General features: G+C 35.8%; 2 protein-coding genes across 3 annotated transcripts in view; one reads left to right on the top strand and one right to left on the bottom strand.

Annotated features, from left to right (window-relative positions):
• Positions 1–5212, bottom strand: part of Spata17 (spermatogenesis associated 17) — a 146197-nt gene extending 140985 nt beyond the window's left edge. The window contains exon 1 of the mRNA XM_013015163.1: positions 5142–5212. Within this exon, the coding sequence (XP_012870617.1) occupies positions 5142–5209 (68 nt within the window). The 5' untranslated portion in view covers positions 5210–5212. The remainder of the gene's footprint in view (positions 1–5141) is intronic.
• A 323-nt stretch (positions 5213–5535) lies between these two features.
• Gpatch2 (G patch domain containing 2) overlaps positions 5536–15694 on the top strand; it is a 135218-nt gene continuing 125059 nt past the window's right edge. The window contains exons 1-2 of one of the 2 annotated variants that reach the window (XM_013015356.1): positions 5536–5721; positions 13939–14652. In XM_013015356.1, coding sequence (XP_012870810.1) covers positions 5666–5721; positions 13939–14652 — 770 coding nt within the window. In that variant the 5' untranslated portion in view covers positions 5536–5665. The remainder of the gene's footprint in view (positions 5722–13938; positions 14653–15694) is intronic. The other variant, XM_013015355.1, reaches the window with a different exon arrangement.

Here is a 15694-nt window from a genome sequence, read left to right as displayed (position 1 = left end):
TGATGTACAAAATGATTGCTTTGGATATAATCTATTAAATTTTCAGTATTTCAAGCCCAATAAAGGGAGATAATACATTTAATCTATATTACCCTTTGATTATCACCCATGTGCCAAAAAGAAGCACTCAATTTAAGGAATAGGACTTTAGATCTATGGTGTACTTTTTGTCTTTCACTACCTGTCTTTGTTGTTCTTCTCAACTCAGTCAATAAAGATGGCAAATATGCATGAGATCAAGTAGAAATTATCATAGTTCCTTATTTTAAAATATTTATGTTATCATCTTCCCTCTCAGTTCATTTCCTGAACAAATTAAGTCCTAAAGCCATTGACAGCAGGCAAATAAAGTAGGTGGTTTGTTGCATAGAGGGTGCAGGATGAGAGTTCCACATGGGGTAGGCTCCACAATCTGAGCTTAATATGGGCAATATTCCATGAAGAGAAGGTATGGCTTGAAGAGGTCAGAGAAGGTGAAGAAAGGTCTACATATGAAGTAGCCAACACAGATAATCAGAAATAGATCAAATAAGTACACAAAATAAAAATAGTAGGGGCCAGGTTTTGCTGTTGTTTGCTTGTTTTGTGCTTGTACTTTGAGAATAGGAGAGAAGTCAGGTATAGTATTTCAAATCTGGTGTCCCCAACTACTCCGGGAACTGAGAAAGGGGAGGATTTTTTTTTTTTTTGGGAGGGGAGCAGTCGTGGGGCTAGAATTCTGAGCCTGGGCCCTGCCTGAGCTCTTCAGCTCAAGGCTAGTGCTCTACCACTTGAGGCACAGTGCCAGTTCTGGTTTTGTGGTGGTTAATTGGAGATTAGAGTCTCATGGGGATTACAGGCATGTGCCTGGCTGAGGGGCTGTTTGTTTGAGTTCAAAACTTGAGGACTAGCTAGGGCCACACATAAAGATTATCTTTCAAAAAATTAAAAACAGAAAAAGAGGAAGAAGAAAAATTAAAATGAATCCTATGGTGCTAAATTAAGAGTTGTCAATGAGAACTCATGGATTTTAATAGATATATGACTGACATAATACAGATGTAAAATGTGTATGAACACACATACACACAGAGTTCGCTGTCAGGCTCCAAGAGCCGCAACACCCAATAGGAATTTAGTTTTACCAAAAGGAGAAGAAAAATCTCTGCTGAGAAATGATGGATCAGAACCAGAGCAGAAAAAGTGTAGATGAACCTGGACTATTTTCTTGTGTCAGCAAGCCAAGAAGTGTTACAGAAGAAAGCCCGGAGTCCCTCCCCTGGTCAAATCTGGGACATCTGAAGCATGAATAAGTAAGGATAAGACACTATTAATTACAAGGGAAACCGAAGAATATTCCATTGTAGAGTCTAGTGGACACACGTTAAGCAATCCAAATGGATGCCATCACTAATGGGATAGCATCATATAGTATCTAGTAGGAAACCCATGAGATCCCAGTATTACACAAGTATATGATATTCCTGACAATAATGGGTAAGTAACTTCTAATCCTGAAGAAAACAGAAAAATCCAAATTGAGGATTTACTCATCTAGAATCTTCAAAGGACTGAGAATCTTCAAAAGTGTCAAGGTCATAAAAATAAAAGATGGAAAAGGTTTTCAAACTCAGGATAACTACAAGAGAAAAGAGCTGGGTTCCAGTAGCTCATACTTTTAAGTGTAGATACTCAGGAAGTTGAGATCTGAGGATTGTGGTTCAAAGCCAACCACCCACAAAAAAAGTATGTGGGATTCTTATCTCCAATTAACCACATCCGTGGTTCAAGTGTAGAGCACAAGCCTTGAACCACAGCTAAGGAAAAGTACTGAGGTTCTGAGTTCAAGCCTTGATACCAGCACACACACACAAAAGAAAAAGAAAAAGCAGACTCCTTTGCTACAAATACTATTGGGTTACACCTTAGTTTCTCTTTAGGTTCTGTTTAGGTTGTTCATTCAAAAACCATGATGGGGTGCTGGGAAGTTGGCTCAGTGGTAGAGCGCTTGCCTTGAATGCCTGAGGCCCTGGGTTCGATTCCTCAGCACCACATAAGCAAAAAGAAAAAAAAAGCCAGAAGTAGTGCTGTGGCTCAAGTGGTAGAGCGCTATCTTTGAGCTGAAGAGCTGAGGGACAGTGCCCAGGCCGAGTTCAAGCCTCACGACTGACAAAAAAAACAAAAACAAAAAACTATGAGGGAAGTCAGGCACTGGTGGCTCACACCTGTAATCCTAGCTACTCAGGAGGCTGAGATATGATGATCACGGTTCAAAGCCAGACCAGACAGAAAAGTCTGTTAGACTCTTATCTCCAATAAACCAGTAGAAAACCGAAAGTGGCGCTGTGGCTCAAGCGGTAGAGCGCTCACTTTGAGCTGAAGCACACAGGGACAGCACCCAGGCCCAGAGTTCAAGCCCAACAACAACAACAACAACAACAAAAATATTAGGAAAAACGGCAAAGCCTGAATGGGGTCTAATAGGTAGGTGGTAGAAATAAGCTCATGTTAATTTCTGACAATCCTATACAGGATTTCTATAACTGTCTCTGTAGAATTTTTAGCCCTTTTCCCCTTCAGCTGATTCTTCCACATTCATCTAAGCAAATTTAAAAAGATTTCTAGCTATATTTCTGCTTACTTTTCTGAAAAATTATAAATGGTTTAAAATTATTTCAAATGATATTTAATTTTGATTTATAGAAGAAAATTTGACTTGAATTTTGTCAAGAACTACTAAGATACCAGGATACTAAGATACTAATAAAAGGAGGAAGTGAAAAGAAAATAGGAAAACAGAAGCAAAATGCCATATCCAATTTAAAGTTAAAGGTTACTTTATTATTTATTTTATAGACAGAGATTATGTCAGTCCACTGCTGAAAAATCTGATATAACTTCCTGTATTGATAAGAATAAAAGCCTATATCCTTATGATAGTTGAAGAATTCTAAATGTTTTGGCCTACATTCTACCTTTTATAACCTCCTCACTCTGCTCTGGTAACACCGTCCTCTGACACATTCTTGAAAATTTCTGGCTTTTGATTACACTGTCATGACATATCTATCTAGATGCCAAATTATTCATTCTTTTTGTAGATTAGATTTATGAACAAACATCACCTGATCAGGAGCTCCTCTAGATGCTTTATACAAAACAGCATCTTGGTTCACTGTGTTTACCTTACCTTGTTTTATTCCTTCTGACATTCATAACACTTATAAGTTTAAGATTTGCTTCCCTCATGATTTTTTATTGCCTGATTTAACCTCATATTGAGAACAGGATAGATTGAGCTACTCAGTGACTATCTTATTCACAATTATAGTATTGAGACTTTTACTAGAATATATTAAGTTCTTAGGAGAAATGTCAGAAAAAATTCATTTAATGTTTAAACTAATGTATACATAGGAATTATGATAAACTAAATTTAAATGTAGCTTTGAAAAGGGTGATATGTGCAAGGCTTAAATATCAATCACAATAATGAAAAGGACCCATTGTAACTTTCTTAGATGTGTGTGTGTGTGTGTGTGTGAGAGAGAGAGAGAGAGAGAGGTGGGGGAGAGAGTGAGTGTATTTGGGCATGGTTCCTTAGCTGTCACCAAAGGCTGGTGCTTTACCAGTTGAGCCACAGTTCTACTTTTTTAATTAATTAGAGATGAGTCTTACAAACCCTTATGCATGGGCTAGCTTTAAGCTATGGTTCTCAAATCTCAGTCCTTTCAGGAAAGCTTTGGTTAAAAGTGCTTTTTTTGCTATTAGACATAATGAAAAATAAGATTAAAATGATAGCAAGTAGACTTTAAGGGTGAAAAATTAACTTGGAAAAATCACCTATCTCATTACTTAGCAAAATATATTCTCAACAAAGCTTTTTTCATCATCAGCCTCATTTTAGTGCCAGCTATTAGGTAGCACCTTGTCCTCATCTTGTTACCAATATTGAAGAAATCATTGAAAGAAATGTTAGATGTTTCCCTTACTATCCATCTTATTATAATCTTTTAAGTGCCTATATTCTATACTAGGCTGAGAGTATCATGGGGGATGGAACTTGTTTCACTGATACATTTTTGTCACAAATAAATGTGTGGCCACATATTCTCAATGAGTGATAAACAACTGTTATGATGAATACTTCATAGCTAGCTATTTTTGTATATTTAAACAAAAACAATGATTGGTTGATTTATTAGTGGAGTTATTTAGTGAATAATTATTGTTGAGCTAACTTGTCAGGGATCTGGATAGACATTACTTCTTTTACACTTAGTACAAGGTAAAATACTATATATAGGTTTAATGTTCTGTTTCTGTCATGATTTTTTGTTGTGTGTTATATCTTCAATATTTAGAACAGCATCAGGAAACTGAGAGATACTGAAATAATGATAGAGATAAAAGAGATCCTGTTTTTGCTTCTAGCAAGAAGTGAGGTGCAATTCAATGTGCTGTTAAGAGGTTCACAGTTATAATACATTAGATGAAATAAATGTTAAGAACTGCTCAGCAAGATTTTTGTTCAGTGTTCAGTCTTTGCACTGTATTCCATCACAGTATTCTTTGAAGTTGGAAAGAGGCTACTGTTTAAATGCACCTCCTCCTAGGCCAGAAGTGTGGGAATAGGAAAATAGCAAATGCTCACAGTGTCTTCCTTGGCCCTCTTTCATTAATTATTAATTGATACATTGGTACTGATTATCATTTTACATTGATTTAGATACTTTCACTTTAAGATAAATGAGTCCTAGAATAATTGTGTTCCATCATGTTTGTGAAACCACAGAGGCTCAAATTCCTAAGCAGACAGGGGACTTAGGGACACACTGAGCTCATGGAGCTGGACAGCTTGAATGATACCAATCAGGCCTCTGGATCTTCCACAGGGAGAATAAAAAAAGATTTCCTAAAATTGTGGGGAAATGACGTAGAAGAAAAACGAATCACTTTATGATTTTATCTATGCCCAGCTTTTCCTTAAATGATCTCCACTGGAGGATGCACGGCCTTCCTCCGTCTACACTCGCCTGGGGTTGGCAGAGTTCTTTACCCTTAACTGTTGGCAGTTACTTCAGGGAAGATCTGGGAGAAGGGACTCGTAAATAGCAAGCTCCCGCTGCAAAACAAGTGGCTTTCCACTCTTCATGACTTACCTGTTCCTAAAGTAATACTGATTTCCTATAAACGACGACCGAGCCTGCAGCCGAGCTAGAGTGGCCATGGCCGCCAGGCCAGGAATGGGCCCCGGTGTTTCTGTCGGTCTCCATGACAACCGGGCGACACCATGGGCCAGTTCCAGGCGGGGGTGGCCTTTTCGTGCACCCTTTTTTCCTCTCGCCGCTTCCAGGTCTTCAGATGACTGGGAAGAGAATTTCCTGTGCTTTCAAAAGTCACGTTTATTCTCGTCACCCCGTCTAAAGGGAGTATCTCCAGTCAGAGAAAGAAGTGGGAATGTGTATGGTGGGGGGGGGGGGGGGGGGGGGGAGGGGGGGAGGGGATGTGGGGGGGGGGGTGTGTGGAGAAGTCATGGTTGCTTCCAACTTCCGGTTCCGTCTCCAGGCAGCTTCCGGAAGTGCCTCTCAAAATGCTGAACCGCTCTTTGGAACGGGCTGGGGCTGAGGTAGTTGGCGTCAGTACTCGGGCTTGAGCCTCCAGGCCAGGCTCCTGGGTGTCGTTAATGTTCGGGGCCACCGGGCGCCCACCGAACGGAGCTCCAGCCGCCGGGAACAGCTGGTGAGGCTGGGCCCTCCGGAAGGGGTGTGATGGCCGGCGGGCGTGGGGTGTGTGCGGGGTGGGGTGGGGTGGCAGGGGAGGACCTCTGGACCTGGGCCGCACGGGGAGGGCGTGCTGATGGACGCTCCCGAGACGCGCGGCCTGGCTCCCTCCACCGGTGCTTGGGAGGCATTTGGGTGTGTACTAAAGGTGTGTAAACGCCTGCCCTTACTTGTCTGACGTATTTGGGAGTTGAGCTCGCTGTGCTAGAGAGGGTTTGACCTCCCCCTGAACTGCTGACCAGGGTTCGAGACTGGAATACTTTTATCTGCATGCACAATTGACTCTTCCACACCCATCCCTGAACGACCAGGTTTGCAGAAAGGTTCCTGGAAGATGGAATCCCAGAAATCCAGAGTTCTGGAATATCAGTGATGGAAGAGACAGCAATCTCTTAGTCTCCTACACCCCCACTTTGGTCCAAATGAGATGAGCATGTGTGTTGTCTAAGGACTTAAATGCCAGGAGTTAAGTTTGGGGTTTGACCGTATCTATACTACCACCTCACCAATGACACGTTAGAATAACATATTGTTTTTAACACGTCAAATCACTTTCACAAAATACACCCTATTCTTGTATCAGCCCCGTGACACCAGAGTATATATCATAGGCGCAGAAGACTTCAGGTGAGTTGTCCAACGTTGCCTTCCTTGCCCATTTTAATTCTGGAACTAGAAGCTGGAATTTGGAGTTCTCCAATCCTTTTTCTTCCAATCCTTTTTCCTATGAGTATGCACAATATAATCTGTGAGACAAATAAGGAAATTTACACTGATGGTCCTTGGAGTTATGACCAGTGGGTGAAAGAAAGAGCTCTATTCTCAGATTTTGCTGAAATAAAGCTTGAGGAATTCTAGTGGTCAGTAATCTTTAATGAAAACATTGCATCAATTACAAGATTTAAAAGAATATCTTACTCGGGTTATTTCAAGTTGGTTCGGGTGATTTTATAGTTTATGATTTGGTTAAGCTACTTTTAAATACAATTTTCAATGAAGGAGGGCTCATGAGCCATTTTTAATGGTATAATTAGCTTAAGAATAAAAGGCAAAGTTTTTAAGTACTTATTTTTACTTGTTTTGATGGTTATTTGTACTTGTGTAACCATCACACCATACGAGATAGAGAATTTTTCCACTACCCTGTCATTATCTGTGGAGTGTAGGCTTCTAATGATTCACCAGTTAGTATCTTGAAAAGGGAAGTAGATGACATATGCTACATAGATTGTTTTTCTCTTATCATGGTTATATTGATTAGTAGGGTGACTGCTTTCTTTTTAAATGACCCTCTTAACTTCTTGATCTACCTGTACTTCATATTCTGTTTCTTCCTGTTGGTTTGTTTGATCCAAGATTATCTTTCAGTTAAGGATCAAAGTAACAGACAATATGATTTGGAGAAAATTCCGTTTTAGTAGAGGGCCTTAGCATTCTTATTTATGACAGACTAGAAAACTTTGCACTATCTTTGGTAATTTGCACCTACCTTCACATTTACTTAAAACTAAAGAGTGTCTAAGTTGTTATTGTGGCAGAAAGTATGAAATGTAAATACTCTAAAACTTTAGCTGTTATGTTTTTCCTTTGTTATATTATTTGCTCCTTTATTTAATCTTTCATTGATTTGTTTATCCTAGATATTTGTTTTAAAACATCTATTACATATCATGAAGTATGGTAGGTACTACTAATTAATAATTCAGTTTTTTTCTCATTCCTAGCCTAGGAATTGAGGCTGGTCAGTATTTATTAGGCAGTAACATATGTGATAGGATGTTTCTTATCCTACCATAACTTGCATAGGATACTAGAATGTTTGTTGATAAGAATTAGAATATTTTTTAATCTAATTTTTTTATCTTATTTGATTGACTCATTTAGGCAGTTTTAAAATCAGTTATTTATATTTTGAAAACAATTAGAAGAATAAGAAGCTTTGAGTGAGTCTTGAAGCCATTAAATGAAGCAAACAAAAAAATGGTCTTCAAGCATAAATAATGAGCTTGCCTTACTAAATCATTAATTTGCAAAGTAGAATTAGACTGTTTCCTCCCTCTCCCCCACTCCCCCCAACAAATCATCATGGTTAGAACAGGAAGCTTCCTGAGTGCTCCTGTGTTAACAAAGTAGGAGCTGCCAGAAGTGTCTACAATTGAACACAAGTCAGGGAGCTTCTGCTCTCCTTTTAGAAATGAAATTTTATTTGGTGGAGAAGCTTTTTTAACTGGGAAGTACTATCTTTTTTAATCCCTTTTTTCTTGTTTATAACTATATATTAAAGTAGGTTAGATATTTCCCCCCTCCCACCACTTGGGAATTTTGGATTCTGGTTTTAGTTTAATAGGATTCTTAAGGAATCCATGAACTTCCTAAAATTGTATAAAACAGCTTTGCATATTTCTGTAGTCTCCTCTTCTCTGCTATTCAGAATGCTTCATGACCCAAAGAAGGTTGAAGGCTTTTGCTTTTAGTATGGTTAACTTTAGGATCCATAGTAAAATTACTTTAAAAGCAGAGTGGTTATTATTTTTGAGGCATTGTTGAAAGATAAAGTAACTTCTCTCAACAGTATGTACCTGCTCTTATATACTTACAAAATCCCTTAGGGATAAAAATTGCCATTCTTTTTCATGATGACTAAACAGAATCAAAAAATAAGTAAATTGTCCAAGTCTTATAACTAATGAATGAATGAATAAAGACTATAGCTTGCAGATTCAAAACTTGGATTTTTAATTGGATTTTCTGATTTTCCTACCAGTGCTTTTTTCTCTAGAGAGTTCAACTTTATATTTATTGCCTACTGTTAATATAAAATCCCAATAATTTACATCTTTTATAAAAAGATACTTCTCCTACCTCTTTCTAAAGGATGCTGAAAGGTTATTTCTGATTAATAGTTTACATATATAGGTCAAGGAATTTCTGCACTAGTATAAGTTTAATGTTAGGATTTTCATTTCCTGAAATGGCCTTACCCTACAAACATATAAAAAGAAAATTTCAGTTCATTTTGTGTGTGTGTGTGTGTATGTGTGTGTGTGATGGAGATTGAATCTCCATTGATTTTTTTTTTTCAAGACAATTGCTCTGCCCCTGAACCACAATCCTAACCCACACTGTTGATAAATATTTATTTTGGTAAATAACAGTATCTTTAAGGAAGGAAGTTTATAGCAGAAATTTGAATTAAGATAGTTCTTATGGATCATGTGTTTAATCATAAAGGTAGCCCATGTAGCCCTCAGTGTGGAATCTTTAAGGTTTACCATTTGCATATTTAGTCACCCATTTTCATAAAGCTGTACAATGGCTTTATGTTGTGTTCTTAGAGGATCTTAATATTTCCTAATATCAATAAAAGGTAACTTAATGTAGAAATACCATGTAATTTTATGACTGCTTTCCTAAAAGTGCATGGGAAGTCATAATATACAAAGTTCTTCACTGTGTACTTTAAAAAAACAAAACACCAGTATTGGAGATTTGAACTTAGGGCTTTGTATTTGCTTTGCACTTGTTCTACCACTTGAATCACTTTGCTAGTCCTTTTTGTTTTGTGTATGTGTATGTATATGTGTTTTTGTTTTTTTCTTTTTTAGATAGGTCTCAGTTTATGCCCAAGTTTACTTGGATGATGTTCTTCCAGTTTGTGCTTCACCACAAAGTTTAGGTGGCTGGTGCATGCATGCCATTGACATTGGTCAAGATGGAGCTCTTGAGAATTTTTTTGTTTTATTTTTGCCCTGACTAGCTTCAAACCATATTCCCTTTTCTATTTCTCAAGTAGCTAGGATTACAGGCAGGCTTGAGCCACTGCATCTGGCTTCATTGTCTATCATTGAAATTGTATTTATACAAAATCTAATCCAGGAGATTTCTTTAAGTTTTTAACAAGAAAATAAACATGTACTTACAGAATAGGTAATTCACATTTTGTTCTCCACTAATAAAACCATTTAGCTTGAGAATCCCAACTTTGAGGCCAATGTGGGTTATGCAGTGAGTTTCTATTTAAATTAGTGAGCAAAAAAATAACTCTTCTCGGGCAGTCAGTCAACTTCCATCTTCTGGTAAGCAAAAAGGTAGAACTAAGGCAGGTTCCTAATGCTTCTTAAACCAAAGGCCTTTAAAGGAATCCCCTAATAGTATATTGTTCTCTTCATCAGCTGATATTGCTGGTGCTTAAACATTTTTTTTAGGATGACTTTTTCTGAAATGATGAGAGCTTGGTGATGAAGAACCCAAGGTCAATAATTCACTGGATATTTACTATTGCCTAGAAAAAGACAAGCAAATTTGACATTTGACCAAAAGTTTGTTAAATAAAATGGCTTATCAAATCTTAGTTTGTCAGACATGTTATAATTTTTCAGCATAGTCAATTACCACCTGAAAAAACATGCAGGTATGTTCATTCCCAGTTTACAGTTTCCAAATTCAAATAAATAATAGTATGTCAGTTTTCTTCAGTATTATTCCTAAGAAAACAACTATATTATTAGTGAACTGTTGTTATAAACATTTTATTTAATGCTTATTTTACTTAAAATATTTCCAGATGAGTTCCAAATGAGAGAGGGAAGGAAGGGGAGACATGATTCAAAAAGAATTGTGTTCATTATCTAATTCATCTAACTGTAAATTGACTCAACCATATCAATAAATTTAAAATTTTTTACATATAATTTTTTGGAAAAATAGCAGAGTTGGACTATTCTAAAGAAATTTAATTTCTTTGTATTTTTTGGTTATATTTTGTTAGAATGTTAGATATAGCAATCCTTTTTTTAATGAAAAAACTAGAGTGTCAGATTTTGGTGAGTTAAATGGCATATAATTAACAAAATTAATGTTAAGACCACCAATTAAGCCTGGCTTGTTCATGTCAGCCTCTAATAGCAGCATATGAAAAGTTCAGACTAGAGATTCCAGATGTGAAACCAGCTTGGACTATGACAAGACGCTGTTTTAAAAACTAAAACCAAACACACAGAAAGAAACTGCCAACTTTTCTGAATTATTTCTTCAAAATAAACTTGAATCTTATTATATTTATTTTAATTTATACTATATTTATGCATTGATTTTATTTCATGTTTTATTATTTAGAACTAATCATGTGTGTTACTCTGGAACAATCTTTTATAAAAGAAATCCTTATTTAAATACATGTTAAACTAACTTGAAGTGATTTTTTTTTTTAAGAGGTACAGAATTATGTCTATAGTTTCTTCTGGAGAATTAGTGGTAAATGAAAAGATCAAGGGAAAGTCAAGTCAATTATTAACATATGGATTATGGGAAAGATCCATGTAGCTTATCAAAATCGTCCATGTTGTTGGTCCTAGTATGACCCATTCTTCTGTGATGTGTATTTCTCTTTATTTAATGCTATATTCTGATAGCAGGATTTTCTTGTAAAGGAAAAAAATCTGCCAGTCTTCCCATTTTTTTTTTTTTTTTTTGGTCAGTTCTGGTGCTTGTCAGGCAATGTCCCTGAGTTTCTTTTTTGTTCAAGGATAGCACTCTATCACTTGAGCCACAACACCACTTGCGGCTTTTTCTGATTATGTCATACTGAGGAATCGAACCCAGAGCTTCATGCATGCTAGGCAAGCACTGTAACTACTAAGCCACATTCCTAGCCCCCCAGAATTTATTTAAAGTGTATTTGTTACACTACCAGGATTTTGAATCCCAGGTACCCAAATAAAACTTTTTGTTTTTACAGATTAGCAAAGATGATTGATCTGGAACATACAAGCTCACATTAACTTACAAGCTTAATCAATCAAAATGTACATTCTTTTTTTATTTTAATTTTATTTTATTTGTGAACATACTGTACAGAGGGGTTACAATTGCATGGGCAGGATAATGCGTACAAAATGTACATTCTTCTAACCACTACAAACTAGATTTTTTGTGTTTAATTCCTTCAGCTGTAGTTCTCCTTGGTGTTAATTTGGCTGTCCCATCTCTTTTTTTTTCTTTTAAAACAATGTAATTTTAACCGAATCCTTTAGCTTTCACACATTAATAATGTGGCAACAAGTAGTACTGCCTGGTCTAAGTCAAAAAAACAAAAACAAAAACAAACTACAGACTGACAGTGGAATTGGCTAGCTGTTCTTAGCTATGGTTAAGTTAGCATTGGCCCTTTGGAACTAGATTGCTGGAATTTCAATTATTTGAAATTTTTTGTTTTACCACATAGTTAAGTTCTGTTGAAACAGAGCTCTCTCTGCCTGTCTGTCTTCCTTTCTGTCTGTCTCTCTCTGTCTGTCTTTTTCTGTCTCTGTCTGTCTGTCTATCTATCCCTTGCTCTCTGTTTCTCTTTCCTACCATGCCATAGGATTCAGGATGAAAATGAAATTAGGAAATACATATAAAATATTTAGCAGGGCACTGACAAATAGTAAATACTCAAGCATTAGAAGCTGTCTGGTTGTATAAATGGTAACTTCAGTTATATCACTATTTGTGTCTGTTTTTAGATTATCATTAAGTAAAATAAAAACTTTCAAAGAATTTGCCAATCCTGACATTATAGGTAGTGACTATACAGACTATATATAGACTAAAAGGATGGGAAACCATGGCTAGCCACTACTTAATTTTATAAATAAAACTTCATTATATAAAAAGTCTACTAATTAGTGTAGGAATTGTGGTTATTTTGCATTGTAATTGTAAGGTACCTAATGACCTACAAAGCCTAAAATATTTATTATTTGGCTTTTCAGAAATGTGTGCCTACCTGGCTGTAGACTTTAGAAAGTATATAAGTCCCTAGAGGATTGTTGAGAATAATTTGATCCCGAGTACTTTTCAAACTCCATCTAAAAAGTGATTGCCTATGATTTTCATAAGAAAGATATATATGTAAACTATTTGTAAGGTTTAGAAGATATAATCAATTGCTAGGCTATTTGTCACACCATCCAACTTAAAATAATTAGAAATTAGGTTGGAAGGAATTGCATAATTTATTAACACTCCTAAATAACACTGATGCTTATCCTTACTAAAATTGCCTAAGAGATGTCTTCAGAATGGATTCATGAAGACTAGTACAAGTCAGTTTGAAGGTGAATGTTGTGTTTTCATTACTGGGTTGATATGGGCATGGCTTAAATATATGTTTCTATTTTGAATATTCTGGTAATGATTGTTCAGAATGTTAGCTGAATAGAAGATTTCATACCTCCATGACTTGAAATTAGTGGGTAGGTAACACACTGAGAAAGTTTATATTTGTTCTAGAAAAAGACCAGGGGCAGACTAGGTAAGCACAATTTAAGTAGAATAACTTCCATAAGTAAATAGTAAAAAATACAAAAGTATTGGGAACTTTTGTTGTTTATACTATGTTTATTCTAACATGAAATAATTTTTATGTTTATTTTTTATTTATGTAGGGTTTTTCTTTTAATAAGGACTGGGTCTAACTATTTAGCCAGATGTAGCTATGTACTACTATTTAGTCTCCAACTAATAATGTTCCTTTCTCAACTTCCTGAATCTTGGAATTATAGGCAGGTGCCACTATGCCCAGCTTTTCTTATATTTAATTTAAAAAATTATGTATTCAAATGTTTTTTTCTTTCATGTGATGTTTCTAACACATTTATAAGATTTATTTCTTTGTTGCTATGTGTGTCCCTCCCTCACAGTATAACCCCTGCTTTCACTGTATTTGATGTCCGTATAATTTGTGGAGGGGAAGGGGAAAAACAAATTGTTTAAATGGGGATATAGGTGGACCCATTGCAACAATGAGATGTACAAGTCCTTATGTCAAAAACGAACTTTACAACTTTGGTGTGTGTGGGGGTGGAGGATTGGGAGCGGGAGCTGGGGGAGGCTGGGAAGGGATGGGAAGGGGAAACAAAAGATGAGGCTACAATGTTTGATAAGAAATGAACTCATTATCTTGCCCATGAAATTGAAACCCCTCTGTACAGTATTTTCATAAAATAAAAAAATCATACAAGAAGGGGCATAATAAGGAATCAAAATTTGAAACTGTGATGGATACATTGAATAGATAAATTAACTTTCAAATATTTTTGTAATAACAAAGTTATTCTTATTTATAGTGAATTTTCTACTATGGCAAACTCTAGATAAAGACTAGGAATGACTTTCTTTGTTTCTCTTTATACAGGCATTTTAGTAGAACCATGGAAGAACTGGTTCATGATCTTGTCTCAGCATTAGAGGAGAGTTCCGAACAAGCTCGAGGTGGATTTGCTGAGACAGGAGACCATTCTCGAAGTATATCATGTCCTCTGAAACGCCAAGCCAGGAAAAGGAGAGGGAGGAAGAGGAGGTCATATAATGTTCACCACCCATGGGATACTGGTCATTGCTTAAGTGACGGGTCTGATTCTAGTTTAGAAGAACCAAGCAAGGACTACAGAGAGAATCACAATAGTAACAAAAAAGATCATAGTGACTCTGATGACCAAATGTTAGTAGCAAAACGCAGGCCATCATCCAATTTGAATAATAACGTTCGAGGGAAAAGACCTCTGTGGCATGAGTCTGATTTTGCTGTAGACAACCTTGGGAACAGGACTCTCCGCAGGAGGAGGAAGGTAAAACGCATGGCAGTAGATCTCCCACAGGATCTTTCTAACAAACGGACAATGACCCAGCCACCTGAAGGTTGTAGAGATCAGGACATGGACAACAGAGCTTATCAATATCAAGAGTTTACGAAGAATAAAGTTAAAAAAAGAAAGTTGAAAATAATTAGACAAGGACCAAAAATCCAAGATGAAGGAGTTGTTTTAGAAAATGAGGAAGTAAGCCAGACCAATAAGGACAAAATGGAATATGAAGAACAAAAAGTCTCAGATGAACTCATGAGTGAAAGGTGACTTACATTTTCTAAATTTGAAACTTTGTCTTTAATGTTTGTGGTTGAGTGTTTTATATTTTAATTAATTCTATTTTAAAATAATTATAAATTGTAATTATGATAGCAGTGTTATATTTTAAGTATGGTTATATTTCCTTATAATTTATGATGTTTTTATACGGCACAGAATTGCTTATTTGATTTAAACAAAGTGATTTGATTGTGTTATAATGACTTAATTTTCAGCTACAAAAAGAATCAGAAAGGAATTTTCAGTTGGAAAATATGCATTTGAATAAGACCATATTTATAATTCATAGAATTATATATTTAATTATTTCTGTAATTATAGAGTATTAGTATTTGGAGCTTTATAAAGTACATAATTTGCTACTCCCATTCCTATGAATTGAAAATTTGCTTCCTCCTCAATATATATTTGCCTTGCCTTTATATTTTAAAATATCGGTAGCTTGCTAAGGATTTTTATTACTTACAAATTAGAAAACATTACTTATGGTTTTACATAACCCAGCGCTACCTAATCTTTGTCATTAGAAAAATGCAAGAAGCAATGACACTTTGTAGTTAGTCTAATCTGTCCATTCTAATAAATAGGTATACCACCATGATAACTGGTATATAGTATTTTTAAACATCAAAAGGTAAGTGATCATTTTTCTTTTATATAGCACTGGTAATACTTGTAAGAAATGAGATGTATTGACACTGTTCAACATTTTAGGTCTGTGTCCCTGAAACTAAATGCCTGATGATAAACTAGTAAAATCAAATCTGAGAGAATATTTGATTTTTTAGTTTATAGCATTAGGAACATTTTAATGATGTGATGATAGCCTATGAGATCTAATTATTTTAGGTTGTAACTATTATTTCAGATAGGATGAGAACCTGGTAAGAGTTTATAGAACCGTTTATGTTCTTATTAAACATAATTTACTATTTATGTAATTTTTTAAAGTGATAATATGTTTCATGGAAATTTTAAAAAATTTGTGGTCTCTGTCCTTTCAAGATAGTCATCAGCTTTACATGA

The sequence above is a fragment of the Dipodomys ordii genome, unplaced genomic scaffold (genome assembly GCF_000151885.1).
Source record: "Dipodomys ordii isolate 6190 unplaced genomic scaffold, Dord_2.0 Scaffold26, whole genome shotgun sequence".
NCBI lineage: Eukaryota > Metazoa > Chordata > Mammalia > Rodentia > Heteromyidae > Dipodomys > Dipodomys ordii.
Note: the sequence above shows the minus strand (reverse complement) of the source record. Positions and strands in the feature narration are given on the sequence as shown.